Source organism: Schistocerca piceifrons, chromosome X, assembly GCF_021461385.2.
Source record: "Schistocerca piceifrons isolate TAMUIC-IGC-003096 chromosome X, iqSchPice1.1, whole genome shotgun sequence".
Taxonomy (NCBI): domain Eukaryota; kingdom Metazoa; phylum Arthropoda; class Insecta; order Orthoptera; family Acrididae; genus Schistocerca; species Schistocerca piceifrons.
In genome coordinates, this window is record NC_060149.1 from 711,051,663 (window position 1) to 711,071,231 (window position 19,569).

At 42.4% G+C, this 19,569-nt stretch overlaps 1 protein-coding gene across 1 annotated transcript in view; it reads right to left on the reverse strand.

Moving 5' to 3' along the window:
- LOC124721542 (39S ribosomal protein L37, mitochondrial) overlaps window positions 1-19,569 on the reverse strand; it is an 81,205-nt gene that overhangs the window by 60,882 nt on the left and 754 nt on the right. The window contains exon 2 of the mRNA XM_047246570.1: window positions 1,656-1,883. Within this exon, the coding sequence (XP_047102526.1) occupies window positions 1,656-1,883 (228 nt within the window). The remainder of the gene's footprint in view (window positions 1-1,655; window positions 1,884-19,569) is intronic.

Here is a 19,569-nt window from a genome sequence, read left to right on the forward strand (position 1 = left end):
TTATGAGGTACCTTGCACTTAACCTTCAACCTGGAGGATCAGGCTTTCACTTCAGGGTTAGCTTCCCAAGTGGGGGATTTGATGACCTAGTCTGTTGAGCCCCTCCAACTATAAGATTGTGGAACACACTTCGTCTGTCTCCTCAGTTGGAGCCAATCCGGCTTGGGTGACCCTACCAATAGCAATGTTACTGCCAGCATAACCCCCATGCTTCCGCAGGGACCACAAGCTTCCCCACTCGGTACAGAAGGTGCCTTCAACAAGGCGGTGTCATCTAAGGAGGTATTAACACAGTTCCTTCTCCCTTTTTATGTAATGGGAGCTTTTCAGTAATCAGGAATTTTCTCAGTTCACCAAATATTTTGCATGACTAACATAGTTTCTTTTACAATTTTTGGACCAGTTGGCTTTAAGAGGTCCACCACAATTCCATCTATACCCGACACTTCAATTTTTTAAGACTTTTAACTGGTCTTACAATTTCTTCTTCATTTCGTACTTGTAAATCTGGATTGGTTTTTGGGGGGGAAGCTCTGGTGGAAAACTTTCAGTGGATGCAGGGCAATTTTGAAATGTACTGGAATGTACATCCATTTGAACATGCTTATCGTACTCATGTCTTGGTATCCCTCTAAAATTTCTGCACCTCACACTTCCCTCAATTACCAAACAGATGATTCCTGGATGCCCCAGGATGTTTCCCACCACCTGAGCCCTTCTTTTTAGTCAAGCTGCTTATTCTCCTGTTTCATTCAGTTCCTCCTTATTAGTTATTTGCTCTACCCACAATTTCTTCAGCATTCTTCCATACTATGATCTCAAGAAAACAACACAGGCGGGTACACATTTGTTGCAGTACTTCAAAACTGTGGACATATGTCTAAGTTCTAAAAACTGTGCAGAGTAGATAGCAGCTATTTCATCATTTGGTTCACAGCATGGCGATATATGCTCACCATCACTGAGTATGACATTCTTCTATCAACTGGGCTCACCCATACAGGTGTGCATTTCCTGTATGACCCAAAGTGCCATGTTACGACAATCTCATTATCTGGGACCTGGGATTCTGTCCAGCAAGAGCTCACTGACATACTGATATTGAACCTTTTGCTGTTGCCAGAGTGTACTGGCAGTTGCTTTCATATTTCCACTTTCTTTGACATCTCATTGAATGAGTTTGGATTAACTGTAACTTACCCAATCACGTAAGAGAGAGTGATGGTGGTATGCACAGTATCTTTCTGCAACCTTACTAACTGCTGTTTTACAATTCCAACAAAATTTTGTTCTTTAGAACCATTCTTCTTGGATGCTCCAGTTCTCACAGGTATTATTGTACTAATACTTGCAGGCCTACACTGCTGTACTTAATGAGACAGCGACATAAAAGCCATGAAGCTTGATGTTTATCTCATCTTTTTGTAACACTGCTTTACTCACTAGTGACAGATCAAGATATTGCTTAAAAATTAATGCATACCTAACCAATAATATTTTAAAGGAAGATTATTTAAAGAAGCAGATCAGCACATATAATCATGAACAAATACTTTTTATATAAGCAAGTCTAATCAAGCAATGAGAAATTAATAGTATCCAGCATTACCTGACCACCAATATTTAGCAAAAAAAAGAAAAAGACCTTGTCTTACCTTTTGACCAATTTATCATTCAGTTCTGAATTTTCTTTTGGTGTTAAGTTTTCCACAATAGATGGCAGACCATCCTCAGTTTCCACTGACTTTGTAAGTACTTTCATCTGGTCAAGCCCTTCAACAACTACATTGTGGTCTGCCAACACAAGACATGGTTTCTCCTTGAACAATGGGTGGTTTTCATCAAGAGGAGCTTCCACATCCTGAGTACCAACTATATTTACTCTAGAACATGACATGCAATTAAGGAAGTCAATTCAACAGAAATCTCACACAATAAAAGAAATTGAATTAAGGAAGTCAATACAACTGAAATCTCACACAATAAAAGAAATTGCAGAATCACACTCATCAAAATACATGGAAGTAGATGAAATTATTATCACAGTTACCATATTATCAATCATATGCACCATACACTGTCAAATTTCAAAGAAAATCCATTCATTATAATTAGTATTTTTCATGTGTCATAAATCAAGTTTACATTATTGGAAACCCAAAAATATTTCAATGAGGTTCTCTCAGTTCAAACTACACACGAAGTACCTTGTTATAATACACTTATCTAGCAGTTTGGAAGTTACACATTTCATACAAATGATTAAGATTATGCTTGAATAAAAACACTGATATGCATGAAAGGTTGAGATGTACCCTTGAGCCTCCTAAAAGAATGTTTGCTATGACAGTAAATGTAAAAAAATTATCAAGTCTCAAGGAAGACTGAACAGACCACACAGACAACTGGATGTGTAGCCTATGTAATTAGTCTTGCTTCTATAGTACATAAAATCCTGCTCTGAAATTTTCATTTTATACAGTTGTAATGTTACTTAAAATCCGTCTTGATTGCAAATTTTTTATTATTCATATGACCGGTTTCGGTTCTGAATGAACCGAAACCGGTCATATGAATAATAAAAAATTTGCAATCAAGACAGATTTTAAGTAACATTATAAAATCACTGATTGCTGTTATCCCATAAGACATTATGTCTGTTTTTGCAAAATTATACAGTTGTGGTATCCAATGGGATACATGTGCTCCCGTGCTGATACAGATAAACAAGTACAAATTACATTTGTAGTGCCAGGTCAACAACATTATGTCTTTTCTAACAGGGCATTCTTATGAGCCCCCCGCCCCAACTTGCACCACTGCTGGATACTTCTAGTGCTGTTGACAACAAGAGCATCACTATCTTGGTTTTGAGTCTTGCCAAAGGAAAGGTGCCAGCAACAAACAAGAAAACTTATCATAGTCCATTTTTTGGGGGATGCATCCATGAAATTTTTAATTTGTGTTTGGATACTTTGGCTGAAAACCTTTCAGCCAATCTCAAGGTGAGTTGCTTGCAAGTTTTTAAACATTTTACACACAGTGGAGTACATGCACATTTGTCAGAGGTACCAATGTTGGTAACAAGAGCGTCAGTCATAAATTAAACTTGCTGCATTTGTAACTAAAACAAAGCAAGCCAAGAATCAGCGAACTCACAGTGCTTACAATGTGTGTTGTTGGTAATAATGGATGGCATGATTTAGAATATTTCCTTTGAGAGGGCAGACATGAAATGAAGGATTTTCATGATTTGCCAAGATATAAATCCTCGTCTCAGTTGAGCAGGTTGTCTGCTAATTTTATTTCCACAGCTTTCTTCACCACTGAATCCCAGTAGAATTACGCTGTTGCCAGTATCTTGACTTTACCGTAATCCATGGAATGGCCAGTGGAAATACAGTGCTCAGTCACTGCTGATTTATTAGGCTGTAGAAGGTGAGTGGACCACTGGTGTTCAATGTAACATTCTTTAACAGCAAGTCATCTTTCACAGATCCCGGAAGTGCAATTGCCTTGGTCGGTGAAAGGAAGCTCACATCCATTTCATCATCACGTCCATCTCATCATCTTGAACAGTTTCCAGCCCCAGGCTGGGTCTGTTTGGAACAAAAACCTCACCACCTAGTCCTGTTTTCCTATCACATTTCTGTTTTCACTATGGTCCAATCCTTGCCCCCTTTTTTCAGCACACTCCTCTACACCTTTCAGCTGTCTATTCCTTGGTCTTTCTCTTCGACATTTCCTTTGCATCTCTATTTCATGTATCTTCTTGCAAATCCTGTTCTTTTCCAATCTCTTTAAGGCCCATACCATCTCGGCTTGATGTTTCTACCCTGTTCTGCATGGGTTCCTTTCTCACCACTTCCGTACTCTTTCATTCTTCATCCTCTCTCTCCTTGTTACTCAGTCTGAAAGGGCTGAGAAATGAGTTGAAAATTGTGATACGGAGGGCACTGGACTAGGGTAATCTATGTAGCTCAGTAAGGCACAATGTTAGACTGTTGTAGTGGATAGCACATGTGCTCTGCAAGCTGGAGACCCCAGTTTAAATCCCGACCTTGTTACAAATTTTAATTCATTTCTTCAGCTTCTATCCTTATCAAAAACGTAAGAAAACTCAGCATTTAATCTTAAGCTGTGAGCTTTAGTCTGAATGGGCTAATGGCTATCTTCCATTTGCCTTGCACTGATGCCATGTTGGACAACTGGCTACCCCTATTCCTCAGTCTGGAACCTCTTTGTAAGGTTACCACTAGGACTTTTGTATACCATTATGCTGTTTCTTCATATGACTATCATGGAATAAATATCAATCTAGTAACCACAATCGAGAGAGACCGGAGTGCAGTGGCCGACGGCATCAACAGGGAATCACCGGTGCAATGCGATGATTCCAGTACAACAGGAATGACTGACAACACAGACCACACGGCAAAATATCAAGACCACAGAACAAAACCAAATTGGATACCAAGACTACCAACTATCAGTGACCAGAACAACGATGAATAGATAAACAATCATGAGCGCTGGATGAGATTTCCACTCTGCAGTGGAGTGTGCGCTGATATGAAACCTCCTGGCAGATTAAAACTGTGTGACGGACCGAGACTCATTCTGGAAACATCCCCCAGGCTGTGGCTAAGCCATGTGTCTGCAATATTCTTTCTTTCAGGAGTGCTAGTTCTGCAAGGTTCGCAGGAGAGCTTCTTTAAAGTTTGGAAAGTAGGAGACGAGGTACTGGCAGAAGTAAAGCTGTGAGGACGGGGCGTGAGTCGTGCTTGGGTAGCTCAGTTGGTAGAGCACTTGCCTGCGAAAGACAGGTCCCGAGTTCGAGTCTCGGTCCGGCACACAGTTTTAATCTGCCAGGAAGTTCCGATCATGAGCACTGTTGGAACATGACTGCACTCTAAGCTCCTGCACTGCTGGCTTTATAGGACCACCGTGAGCGCTGATAGGCTGGTGCAGAGGGCACAGCCCGTGCATAGCACTGCGACGGCGATAGCAGTGCTCACAAATTATAGGAGGGCCACCTAGCAGATGTCGTCTTCGTCCATGTCTTCTGCGGGCTGTCACAATCATCAGACTTGGATACCAGATCCCTCCTCCCACCCCCAACCCAAAATGGGCACATAGGGCCTGAAGTGCCATGGAAGAGATTTTGGAAGGTGAACAAATGGTGTCCTGTCACTGGAGGAATCCAACTGGTAGAAGGAACTTGGGACTTTGAGCACTGTGCAGGGGAATGGCAGTGTGGGGGTTGACCACAGAGCATACAGAGGCTGTGGTAATGTCTCCACCTCCACACCCGTACCCACAGGAGCTGCTGATGGTGTCCTGGAGTGCAAATGGTACTTGTGAGGTGGAGGGATGTGTGAGGGTGGGGACTCCAACTCAAAATGATGCACTGCTGAAGGTGTAGGCTGGGGGTGTGGATGAAGCTGGTTCACGCACTGATGCTCCAAACCTCTCAGTGTATCAACCATCACAAGGTGCCGCCCATGAGTGACCACTACTGTAGTTGGCATCCATGAGGGTTTTGGGCCATAGGAACATGCCCAAACAGCTGGACCTGGAAAGTACCGTCCAGGTCTGGGGTTCCTTGGGTTGGGGAACCAGGAGATGGAGGAGGGTACGTGGCTATCAACCATGGAGGAGTTCTGCTAGGCTGCGGTCATGGACAGGGGTGGACCTGTAAGTGCTCTACATTTCTTGCTAATGCAGACAACCTTGTAGGTGGAGCACCACAGCTATGAGTAGTCATATTAGGTATTAATAACCACTTCTGCTGTATTTAGTCCTTTATTATTGGATCACTACCGGTTTTGTGGCACCAAGAGCCACATCTTTGGGTGAACATATGACTAAAACATTAGAGCAGAAAAGCTCAGAATCTTTTTATCCAACATTTGTTGTCCATCAGAACAAAACACTGCTAAAAGGCAGTATGTCATAGAATAAAACAACCGGAGTCCAATAGAGTGGATGGGTCTACTTCTCTGATCTATACGGAACTGCATAAAAGGGATGCTGCTGCGTCCCCTGTACGCAGTTCCGTATGGATCGGAGAAGACAGGGCACACAGCCACATCCCTCGTACGTGGTTCTGTATAGACCGGAGAAGACAGAGCACATGGACGCATCCCCACACACGGTTCTGTACAGATCAGAGAAGCAGACTCATCCGCTATAATGGAATCCGACTGTTTTATTCTATGAAATACTACTTTTTGGCAGCGTTTTGTTCTGATGGACAACGAGTGTTGGCTAAAAAGATTCTGAGCTTTTCCGCTCTAATGTTTTAGTCATATGTTCACTTGAAAATGTGGCTTTTAGTGCCATGAAACTGGTAGTGATCCAATAATAAAGGACTAAATACAGCTGAAGCAGTTATTAATACCCAAGATTGTTTCTTGCTTAAATGTGCACATCATCCACCCTGCTTTGCCATTGGAGGAGTGGTGAAGTGGAGGGCTTCACAGGTGTTTGGTGCCACTGGCGGTGCAGAGCTGTTCAAAGGCCATAGCTGTGAACTGGGGACTATCGTCAGCTAGAATGGTGCGGGGAAGCCCTTGACTGGCAAGAATTGGCAGAAGAGCATTGAGTTTGGCAGCTGTGGCTGTGGGCACCATGCTGACCACATAGGGGTGGTTTGAATAAGTGTCCACGACAATGAGCCACAAAGAGCCAAAGAAGGGGTCAGCAAAGTCAAGTTGAATGTGATCCCAAGGGTGGCAGGGAGCAGGCCAGGGGGCTAAAGACTGAGGTGGAGCAGCCTGATGGTGAGCACATGCAGAACAGCAGTGGACCATAGCCTCCACATCCTTGTTCAGTCCTGGCCAGTAGACATGTCTCCTGGTAAGGCCTTTCATCCGTGACATACCCCAATGCCCACAATGGAGGAGTTCCAAGACATGAGTGGCTAAGGTAATCCGGATGACAACATAGTGGGTACCCACCTCTGTATACAGCACGAGCACATGGGAGTTGACGTAAAAACAATGAGAAGAGATGAGCCCAGGCCCAGAGATCAGGATCAGCTGACTTTGAAAAATACGTGAACCACCCATGGAGTACATAGTGTATGACATGCTGCAAGATAGGGTCATGGCACACGTCTGTTGCAGTGTGAGTGGCATAATGGGGAACCCATTCCAGGTGTGTTGTTCTCACACGATGGGAAAACAGGAGATCTCCAGTTGGTCAAATGCCACGTCTGGTCCTGAAGGTAAATGCGAGACGGCATCCATGTTTGCATGTTGTGCAGTAGGCTTGTACTTGATGGTGTAATTGTAGGAGCTAAGGAAAAGAGCCCAACACTGGAGCCTTTGGGCCATCCACTCTAGAACACAAGAGTGTGGTCCAAACAGTGCTAATAATGGTTTATTGTCTGTAGTGAGGTTAAACCAGGTCCTAGAGGTGCACATGGAATTTCTTCACATCAAAGATGATCGCCAATGCCTCTTTCTCGATTTAGGAGTAACTGCGTTGGGCAAATGTCAGAATTTTGGATGCATAGGTGATCGGTTGCTCCATATCATCATTATTACGGTGAGTCAGAAGAGCACAAATGACATAGGGAGAAGTGTCGGCAGCCAAAATAAGGGGGCATGACACGTAATCGGGGGTAAGGCAGGGTGCAGAATGTAACACGCATGTCAACCATGTGAAGGCCTGCTCACTGGTCGCTGACCACTGAAACGGAATACCTTTCTTCCGCAGCTGGTTGAAGGGATACATAATGTGTGCTGCCTGTGGAAGTAATTTAGAATAACAATTAACTCTCTCCAAAATAATAATACTAATAATAATAACAATAATAATCTGCAACTCTTCGAGGTTTTAGGGATGCGGGAGAGTGTCAAGAGAGTGGAAACATTATGGTCAGTGGGCTGAATACTTTCTTCAGTGCCGGCTGGAGTGGCCGTGCAGTTCTAGGCGCTACAGTCTGGAGCCGAGCGAGCGCTACGGTCGCAGGTTCGAATCCTACCTCGGGCATGGATGTGTGTGATGTCCTTAGGTTAGTTAGGTTTAAGTAGTTCTAAGTTCTAGGGGACTGATGACCTCAGAAGTTAAGTTAAGTCCCATAGTGCTCAGAGCCATTTGAACTTTCTTCAGTGAGCAAGTGGCCAAGGTAGTCCACTTGTTCCTGAAAAACATGGCATTTGTACAGATGGCACTTGAGCCCTGCATCACGCAATGTAGTAAAGAGGGTGTGTAGGCTATGTAGGTTGTCTTGGCGTGTAGTACCTGTAACAATTAAGTCATCAAGGTAATTAGTACAAGCTGGGATGGACATGGTAAACTGTTTCAGATATCTCTGGAAGATCATTGGAGCAGAAGAGATCCCAAAACGCAAACACTTGCATTTGTATAAGCCAAAAGGTATACTGATGACAACAATGTGTTACAATTCCTGATCAAAGCATCAGCAAGATCTGTTTTCATGTCCAACAAGCTTTGAGAGGAGGCCCTCTTAATGTAGGGTAGGTTTCCACCAGAGCGTGGGCATTTATAGTCCTTTTAAAATCTCCACAAAGCTGGAGAGAGCCATTTGGCTTCTGGACCATGACCTGGCATGTGGCCCACACACTAGTTTTGACCGGTTCCACGAACCCTGTGTCGTGAAGGCAATTGAGTTCGAGCTTAACAGCCATCCATATAGGAAACTGGAAGAGGACATGCTAAACAGAAATGGGATACCGCATTTGGATGTAAAGAAATATGTGCCTCAAAATTGGTGGCACACTCCTGGCCAGGCTCAAGCAGACACACGAAAGAGGCCCAAAGGTTGCCAAGTGCCTGGAAGGGGACTGTGTCCAAGACGACCTGAACTTCATCCGAGACGGAGAACCCAAACAGCAAGAAAGCATCCAGGCTGAAAATGTTGCCAGCTGAATGACTGTTGACAACATACAGCATTGGTGGCTGTATAACCATCTTTCATGTCGCTGTAGTGGTGAACTGATCTCTGACGAGAATAGAGCTGACACCATACGCAACCAACTTGTGAAAGGGTGGGCCAATGCCAGGAAACCCAGATAAGCATATGTCTGGAGACTGACCAGGGGAACCATCACTCCCACGTTGACTTGGAATCGAATGTCCAGACAAGCAATCGTGAGATCAATAAATAACTTGGGGGTACAAGGATCGCCCTGTGGAATGATGGCCAGAGGTTCATGCACCGTCCCATGATACAAGTTAGGAGTGAGGTTTGACTGACCTGATGCCTGGCAGCAGACAGTTTGGAGATGTCCATCCTTTCCACAATGGGTGCAGTGTGCCCAGCGATCAGGGCAGTCTGCATGTTGGTGCATCACAAAACAGTCAGGACAAGAAGGCAGACCCAACTGTTTGCACTGATGCAGTTGGACTGGCTGCTCAGAGGTCACTGACATATACAAAAGTAACGAATCACGACACTGCTGTTGGAAAGAAGGCTTGCGATAATTCTGTCCCCGTGGTAGTGGTTGAACCGCTGCAACCTGGGAGCAGGCCATAAGACATTCATTTGCTGCCTGCACGATTTTGAAAGAGTGCAAGATTTTCAGTATGTCATTCAAGGAAGGATTGTCTAGCTTGAGGGCTACAGTGCGAACTTCTGGATCAGGAGCCACTTGAACACTATATCATGAATCCAGGAATTGGCATATGAGGTTTTGCAAGATGGGTTGGCACAGGTGAAATCATGACGACGACTCAGACCTCGCAAATCCATCACCCACGAGTGATAAGACTGGCCTGACTGCTTGTGCTACTTATGAAACTCAAGGTGCAATGCGACCAAGTGGAACCATTGTGAATAATAGTTCGACAGCAACAAACACATTTCCTAGAAAGTAAGTGCAACCAGGTTTGAGAGAGGAGCCAGCTTCCTAAGTAAGAAAAATGTCTCTGTGGAAGCCCAAGAAAAGAAGAGCGACCGTTGGAGAGCATCATAAAACACCTGAAAAGCAACAAAGTGCCGTTTCAGCTGCTGCCAATATGTGTCCCAATCCTCCTTGGTGTTGTTAAATGGCAAAAATGCTGGTGGGCGGGACTCTGCCTGGGAGATGACCACAGTCTGGGCGGGTCATGAACCTTGTACCTGTAATCGTTCTGACAGAAGCTGAATTTCCTGATGCAAAAAGTCGGTTTGTTGCAGGAACTGCTCTTGGAACTGCTGTTGCAATTGCTGCTGCAGGAGCAGCTGTTGCTGTAGCTGTTCATAAGCTGTACAAGTTTTTCATCCAGAATGCACTGTTTATGTTTTACCTCATCGCTAATTCTAGTAACTGCAATCAAGCAAGACCAGAGCCCACTGGCCAATGGCATCATCTATATCTACATCATACTTCGCAAGCCACCTAATGGTGTGGCGGAGGGTACTTTTGGTACCACTATCTGATCCCTCCAACCCTGTTCCATTCGCGAATACAATGCAGATACACACAACAGGGACAACTGACAACACATACCACACGGCAAAATACCAAGACCAGAGAACAAAACTAAATTGGGTACCAAGACATAGCAACTATCAGTGACCAGAGCAATGATGAACAGATAAACAATAATGAGCACTGTTGGAACACAACTGCAGTCTGAGCCCCTGTACTGCCGGCTTTACAGGAGCACCGTGAGCGCCGATAGGCCGGCTTGGCCCGCACATAGTACTGTGGCAGTGACAGCAGCACTTGGAGATTATAAGGGCCTCGCCTAGCAACTGGTGTCTACATCCATGCCTTCTAGCGGGCTGTCAAAATTGGTGGACTGGGATACCAGAATCAAGCCTTCCATTTAATACTTCATCGTCGTGCAGAGTGGGGCCTGCATTTGCTGCCAAGTTGGGGGTCCGCATGTCACACCTTTGCCAATCTGTGAGCCGCTGTTGTGCTCACAGACCAATCCACTGTGCAATACAAAGCTTTGCACACTGTCACTTCCCTCTAGTGCTGGTCACAGTCAGTCATCAGCCCTTACAGCAAATTGAGTAGGTTGCACTGTGACTTCAGACTTACTACACCCAAACTTTGAAAAATCTGATACTTATTTTTGAAATGATACCTGAAGAACAATATTTTCTGGAAACAGTGAAAAATTAGGTGAAATGACTAGATTATAAGAAGGGGCAACAGAGCTGTAATTGTCAATGCAGCTAATTCTGCAAAAAGCCTGTTTGCTACATTGAAAAGCAAAACTAGAAATTATAAGGTTTTTGAAGCTTTAGATGAGACTTATTATCCAAGAACTGTGCTATTAAACAGAATGCAAAAGACTCTCAAAACTAGTTTTTGTTCTCTTTTTTCTGGTGTACACCCCTACAAAAAATTGTTGACAGTTAACAGATCTCTTCCTCATTACAGTAATGTTAATACAGCTTTACAGAATTGAATGCTGAAATATGTACAACACTTGAGAAATAAAATGCATATAATTTTTTTTTGTTTTTTTTATTGTTTGGAATGTAAATTTTATTTCTTTCTTCAAAAAGAACTCAAGAACAAGTGTTACTGAAGTAACCAATTACTGCAAACTGCAATTCATGCCAGTAACAGGATGGAATTTAAATCCCTTTAGATTTATATGTGTAATTTTTTTCAGATACAGACCCTAATTTCATCAAAAATAGATGTCACCTTTTCACGTTCTTTCTCATTAATAACCACATCAAATTATATATGAGATCAATCAAAATATTTACTATTTCTGTGTGACTGTGTATTAGTTGGGAAAGTAACAGTAAATTTAAAAAAGAAAGGTCATGTGCTGCTTCTTTCATCTGCAATACTATGTTCCCCACACAGTATTATCTACATCAACAAAAATACACTGTAAACCACTAAGCAGTGCATCACAGTGGGTCCTTCCCATTGTACCAAATTATTAGGGCTTCTCCACATTCCATTCAGGTATGGAACACTGCAAGAATGATGGATTAAATGTGTCTGTGCATGCTGTAATTAGTCTAATCTTGTCTCTGCAGTCTGGAAGCAATACGTAAGTGATTGTAGGATATTCCTAGATTCATTACAGGTTCTTTAGTGTAGTAGTTAATAAAGTTTCAGTCTGTTCAGTATGATCCTGAAGTAAGAGCTAAAACAATTATTCTAATAAATTAAAACAATATAGCACAATGCTCTGACATATGCACTTTAAAATTTGGAAATAAAAGTTTGTCTTAATGGAATGCCGTCTTTAGTAAAAATGGGTACTCCTTATATTCATAAAGAATACCTGAAGAGGAAAGAATTTTGGTTTTTGGGACCACAGTTTTCTGTTGTTCACAAAAGTGAGAAAAAGAAACAGAAAAGGTGTGTATGCTGAGCACTTTGTTTTGATGAAGTTATTAACTCCCCAAAAACTCTGAGCCTCTTTAAGAAGTCAAGGTTCTCTATTTTGGAAGATAAGATATTAACATCCACCACATTAATTTTAAGTCAGCTCTTTGCATGAATATAAAAGGCCTCATTCCTCACAAATATTTAGACCTATTAAAATGTTATTCCGTGGATGGGGAAACAAAGATAAGGTGTGAAGGTTCCTTGGGTAATAAATGAACTGCACTTGCAAGTTACACTGTATGGATGTCCCACAGCTCCCCAGCTTCAAGCTAGTCTGACAGATCGATTCTGTTCTGGTGAAAATGGCAATCAGAGAAAGATTGTAACTGTTTGACAGTCTGTTTTGAACAGATACTTTACTTTCAGTGAGCCACATCAAGTCCTCTTCTTTTGTTGGGTATGTATTGCTGCCATATGTTACACCCATACAGTTTTGCTCCCACAAACAGTAAGGGAAATACAAATTAGGTCAGGATGAGCCCCATATAACTGAGGAAGCCTATTTTAATTCAAATGGAGGTTTGCACCATCACAGTAATTTAACAAAGATCCCTGTTTTAGTATCAATTCCTGTGGACACCAAGGTAGGTGCAGATGAGTTGGTGCGGTTATCGCAGCGGAATAATGCAAAGCCCTGTCATGGTGGGCGCATTTGAAGCATGATAAGAGCAGAGCTAATGATCCATGTATCTTCTTACTGGTGGCAACAGATCTAGCCAGTCACTTCTTAAGCCGACATCAACACATTTGGACCTGGCTCTTGCTCATCACTGCTCTCTGGGTTCCGTGTGCTAAGCTGTATATTTTTTTTTTTTTTGCATTGGTCACATTATATTTTGCTCTGTGCTCATCTCTGACTTGCACATTGAGTTTTGTTCCCTCTTCCAGGATTTCTGCTCGGTGGCTTTAGAGTTGAGCCACCACAATCAAGTAGAGTTACATTTGTGCCAACAGTGGCGGTTTATGGCACTGACATGCCATATGCAGATACAAAAGTGGTGACATAGGAAGTTCTTTTTTTCTTTTTTTTCAGTGTTACACTGTGGCCACCATGGATCTAGATTTTTTGCAATGCTGGGAGGAGCAGCTGGGTCTCCAGGAACAGCAACAAAAGCTGCAGCAGGAGTAGATGGGGGAACTGCTCAAACAGAATGCAGAATTACTCCATACTCACACTGTGTTGGTTGTAGCCCAGGCGACCACAGAGAAGCTTTCTTCCCTGACACTATTTGCCAGATTCAACAAGCTCATGGAAAGGTGGGAGAATTATTTGTGCGGGTTCCTGCTGCATTGTCAGTAAGGCACATCATCGATACAGTTGCTAAGACTTTGTTATTGCCCAGCAAAGTGTGCAGAATCTGAAGCTCTCTACTGAGACTGAGAAACTTAACTTTGAGGAACTTTGTCAGTTCCTCGCACAGTATTTTGGTCGTCAAACCCATGTGCTGGTGGCAGGGCTACAGTTTAAATGACACAACAAGTGCACCCAGCAGTCATATGTGTAATGGATTGCCAACCTGCAAGGTCCCTCGTGCAAGTGTTGGTTCAAGTGCCCCCAATGAGCTTTCTCTTATGTTGACTCACTGATTAGGAACATGACTGTTCAGTTAGCACCCTCAGCTGATGTTCCTAAGATTGGGAAATCACATGAACTTAAGCCCGCAGCAAAAGATGCACTGTCCAATAACTGGCTGGTAACAAGTTAGATGGGTACGATAAACAGCCACTGGTGCTCCATGGAGTGAGCCAGGCAGCCTTGCCTTCCACTGAGCTTCCATGTGTTGACACTACTGATAATTCGAGTGGGGTGATGCCATGGCACTGCTCATCTTTGCACAAATTGTGCTCGATGGGTGCAAGTCAGCTGAAATGTCATAATCACCCACTCATGACATTTTTCGAATTTCTGGTGTTGTTCCATTTCCTCACATGTTTCTGCTTAGTGGACAAACTGGCAGTCCTGCCCCAATTGTCATTTGGTGCCTATTTGCCAGGATTGCCTGCATATGGATGCTACTTGTGGAATATGCTACAAAATAGACCATTTGGCAACTGTTTGTGACCGTTGGCAAACTGTGAGATGGTCCTAGGAGGCACCGGTGTTTTCCTTGGATTCAGAAGCTGTCTTTGATGCCCCTCAAGAATTGCCCAAGAGTATTCTGCTAAATGCCCCACAGTATTCCACTAATGCTGGTAGTGGATGGGCAACTACTAGAGTTTCAGGCAGTTACAGGAAGACCTGTCACCCTCATTAAATTAGATACATCCAAGTTCTTGGACTGCCCTGCACTGCAATGACCACTATGTCAAGATGTGTCTTACAGTAAATAATGTATTACTCTGAGGGGGCAAATTTCTGCTTCTGCATGATATAAGTATGTGGAACAGCAACTTACATTGTTAGTGTTAATTCACCATTCACGCAAAATATTTTTGGGTTAGATGCCTTTTCTGTTTTTGGCTTCTAGATAGGTAATAAAATACATTTACTGTCTAAATTTATCCCCTTTCACGATTTGGACTCTTTACTACAGTCATATGAGCAGCTGTTTGAGAATGCCTTGGGTTGGGCAGGAAATTTCGAGGTCCATGTCTCCCTTAAGCCATCAGCAATACCTGAATTTTGTCATGCCCACCCAATTCCCTTTGCCATTTGCGACAAAGTCAAGCCCAAGTTGCAGTGTTGGCTGGACTTCAGCCTCATTTCACCTATTTTGTTGAGCCACTGGGCCATCCCTTTGGGGTTAATTCAGAAGCCAGATGGTGCTGTGCACATTTGTGGCGATTTTAAACAAACAGTCAACATGCAATGTCTTCGGGATTTGTGTCCAATTTCACAGCCAGAGGAGTTGTTGGCGAAGTGGTTGGTGAAGTTGTTGGAGGCCAGTATTTTTCGTGCATAAACTTAGAGATGCATACCTGCAGTTGCCATTGGACACCGCTTCACTTTGGGCTTTGGCAGTTAGTGTTCAATACCCTCTTTAAGCTTCACCAGTTTACTGACTTGTTCTTTGGAATGTTGTCTGTGCCAGGAAGTTATCAATGCTGTTTGGAGCAGTCGATTCAGGACATTCTCTGTTGTGTCAGGTACTTCGATGACATCTGGTTGACAGACTCCATGCAAGAGGAGCATTTATGAAATCTGAAGGTGGATTGCCAATGCCTTCAGGAGAATGCTCTTCACCGCAAACTGAAAAAGTGTAGTTTTTTCCCAAAAGCTGCTTTTTTGGGGAAATGTGCTTAGCAAAGATGGCCTCATTTCTACAGAAGAGCACATCAAAGCCATTGTCAATGGGTGCGCACCCAAGAAACTGATGGTGCTCCAGTCCCTTTTGAGCAAGATTTCTCGTTATGTTAAGTGCATTCCCCAGGCCACACACATCTGTCACCCTCTTAACCAGCTTCGCCAAAAGGACACCACATTTGTGCAGTCTGTGGGCTGTCAATGCACTTTTCATTCCCTCAAGCAGTGTTTGTGGGGGTTGGGTTGTTTTGAGGGAGGAGACCAGACAGTGAGGTCATCAGTCTCATCATCGGATAGGGAAGGACTGGGAAGGAAGTCGGCCATGCCCTTTCAAAGGAACCACCCCGGAATTTGCCTGGAGCAATTTAGGGAAATCACGGAAAACCTAAATCAGGATGGTCAGACGCGGGATTAAACCATTGTCCTCCTGAATGCAAGTCCAGTGTGCTAGCCACTGCGCCACCTCGCTTGGTGCAGTGTTTGTGCTTCACACCGTTTTGCATCCTTTACATTGGGTAAACCATTAACCCTAGTTGCTGATACATCCCAATAAGTCACTGGTGCTGATATGTCTCATCGGGACCCATATGGCACTGAGCAGCTTATGCATTGAAAATACTTACTGCAGTGCAATGTAATGACTTACAGCCGAAAAAGGAGACAGTGGCTATCATTTCTGGAATTCGAAAATTTCACATTTTTTGTATGGAGCAAAGCTCCTACTCATTACTGGCCACATGCCCCTGATTTCTTTATTTGACCCTTGCTCTAAGAGAGCTGATAAGACAGCCCACTGGCTGCAGAATTGGGCCCTCTCCCTCAGTAATTATTGCAATGATATTTGTTACTGGTCCACTGCCCAGCGTGCTAATGCAGATGCACATTGGTAGTTGTGGGCAGAATCCACTGTAGAATAGAGGCTCTCACTTTCACACTGGATGAAACCTTGCAGCAGACATTGCTGGAGTTTTTTCTTTGACAGTGCAGGAGGTTATGTCTGCCTACCTGCTTTTTGCGGAAAATCATGCCAGTAGTCCAAATGGGATGGGCTGAACCCATTCCCCTGGGAGCTCCTTCTGCTGCAAGATGAATGCAATGATACACAGAAGGTCCTGAGGTTTGCCATGGAGGAGCAAAGATGTTGAGTGGTCGTCCTTCCACTGTTGCATTCTCACCTACTTCAGTTGCTGCATGTATCACTCTAGAGTGTGTCTCATAAGAAGGCTTTGACATGGCATCACATCTACAGGCCCTCAGCTAATAGTGAGATTGAACATTTTTGCGGGCTTATGCAGCCTGTGCACAGAATCAGGCTTCACCACTATGTCAGTTTTTCCCTTGGCCACTTCCACGGAAAGCTTTGCAACAGGATGCAGGTCAACCTTGTGGGTCCTCTTTTGGGATGCATGTGGGACAGAAACTGCACATTACTATGCTAAAAATAACAGAACTTTATATATATTTCTTTCTTTCACATAGCTTAATGGACAGCACATTTTTATTAAACCTAAAATAATACAACAGGTCTGGTCGTTTCTGCTTTTGTGGGCTTTTACCACATCAGTCCATCTCCTTGCCTCTGAGTTGGTATTTGAGGATATTTCTAGGGATTCAGTCTGCCTTCATCTATAGTAAATGGTTTTTGCAAGAAGGTCTCTACTGTGTTGAGAATTCATTTTACTTTGAGATCTTTAATAGTGTCATCAGATATTTTCCTGTCCCACAGTGTACAGCCAGCTGTTTCCATAAACCGCATCTAAATACTCATTAGTCTCCGTTCATTGTTTCTACAATGTGTCCAAGCTTCACTGCTGTTTAAGTGGTGAAGGGCAACATCCTTGTCTGACCCCTTGGCTTCCATTCTGATAGCTGTTGCCGGTTCTGATTTCCATCACATTTTGGTTGTATAAATTCTGAACTGCTTTTATGATGTGTGATAGGGTGTTGCATTCTGTCAAGTTTTTTCCAAAGTTTTCTTCAATCAACTGCATCACAAGCTTTCTTAAAGTCAATAAATTCCAGATGCACTTCCACATTGAACTCTCTCCTTTTTATGGTTCACATCTTGACTATGCATGCCTTTCCAGAAACCATTCTGTTCTTTTCCTAGCAGTGGTTCATAAAATGTTTGTAATTTTGATTTTATGAAGCTGGCATAAATTTTATAACCAGCGTTGAGTTAGCTTATTCCTCTGTAGTTACTGCAATCTCTGACATTATCTTTTTCATGGAATGGGATAAGTTCCCTATGTCATCTTTGTGGTGGAGTTTCTTCCTTTCAAATGCTGTTCATAAAGTTCACCAACTATTCCTTAAATGTCCTGTCACTGAATTTAAAAACTTGCATATTAATACCATCCTCGTCAGGAGATCAGCATTTTTGACTGGATTTCAGTACTAATTCTAACTCTTTATAGTGGGTTTTATCTGGTGTATTAGTGACTGTTAGGCTAGCAACCAACTGGTAGGACTAAATGCTTTTCTTCCAAACCTGAAAGTAAGAATAAAATCTTTTAATGATCCAAGGAAGTACCTTAAATGAAAATGAATTACTTCTTCTTTTAGTATGTAGCACTAAGAAGACAAAAGTTTGACTATTATAAGCATATTCAAATGGATGAGGGTTGCAGTAGCTATACAGATGAAAGAATCTTACACGGGATAGAATACCATGAAGAGTTGCACCGAAACACTCTCTGAACTGAAGATAAGAATGAAATTCAAATATTCTACCTGCAGGGAAAAAACAGAAAGCATTGTTTAATTGGGATCTACTCCTTAGTTGAGCATTGCTCTACATATTTTTTATGTTTTAGTTCAAGTATATATATGTCTTAAATGCAAGAATTACATTTGTAGTAGAGATAAGCAACAATGAAAATCCTGTATAAATTAATGTTTTCCATTTACAGCATGTGTAACTATGTCATTAATACACTTTACTTCCTGCTATGTGTGCACTGGTGTTACATAGTGGTAATATTGAAAGAAACATGCTTTTGAGCCCTATTCAGTCTGCAAAGAGAAACTGCTGTAATTCTGAAAGGGAGTCTAGTGTCTGACCACTGTACTAACTCACTTGACAAAACTACAAGTAAGATAAGGCAAATGTTTTGGCAGTGCAACTACGTAAAATGATTTCACAGTTGCACATACACAGTACAAATGCTTTGCAAATTATTATTTGTTTTCAGAGATCACTGAATGAACAAACATACAGCAACACAAAAGAAAATGTGTATTAAAATAACAAATACATATAAAGTATATGCCTCAGAAGGAGGGGGAAAAAATGAAAAATCCCCATTAGCCTGTGTATTGAAGGAAAGCTGTTGTGCTCAGGTTAAATCCAGTCTTAATTCTCATAGTAAATTAAATATTTATCATCCATATGTGATCAACTGCAACAAAAAAGGATTAGGAGGAAGAGGGTGGGGGAGATTGCGTGTACACTAGTTCCTTGCATTAAATTGGAAAACTCTTCAAAACATCTTAAGAACTGAGGGCAAGTTACACTTTTGGAGGTGACCTGTACATAAATGGAGATCTGGAAGTCAGCAGCCGCCTCTGTGCTATCTGACAGTAGTAGTCAAAGAGCAGATATAGGATTTTTAATCTCACCTTCCAGTCATTTTCAATAATCAGCCATAACAATATTAATAAAACAATGGAAATAATTACAGTAACTCATAAACAAATGATTCACACTTTACTGAGGAAAATAGCGGGATCCAATCTCAATATTTCACTAAAATGTCCTTCAGAAGCTAATGACAACATACACCAAAGTTTTGGATTCGAACTAATGACAAGGCATAAACTTTAAAGACAAGGTGTGATATCATCATAAACAAAGATAATGATATAACCTGGAACTATGTACTAATTGTTCATAGCTCAACACTTAAGGGCAGCAAATATAATTTATGCTTAAACGTTGTAGGAAAGTTCCTTTAAATTGTAAATACTTTCGGATTAAAGGAGACCACTCCCTGA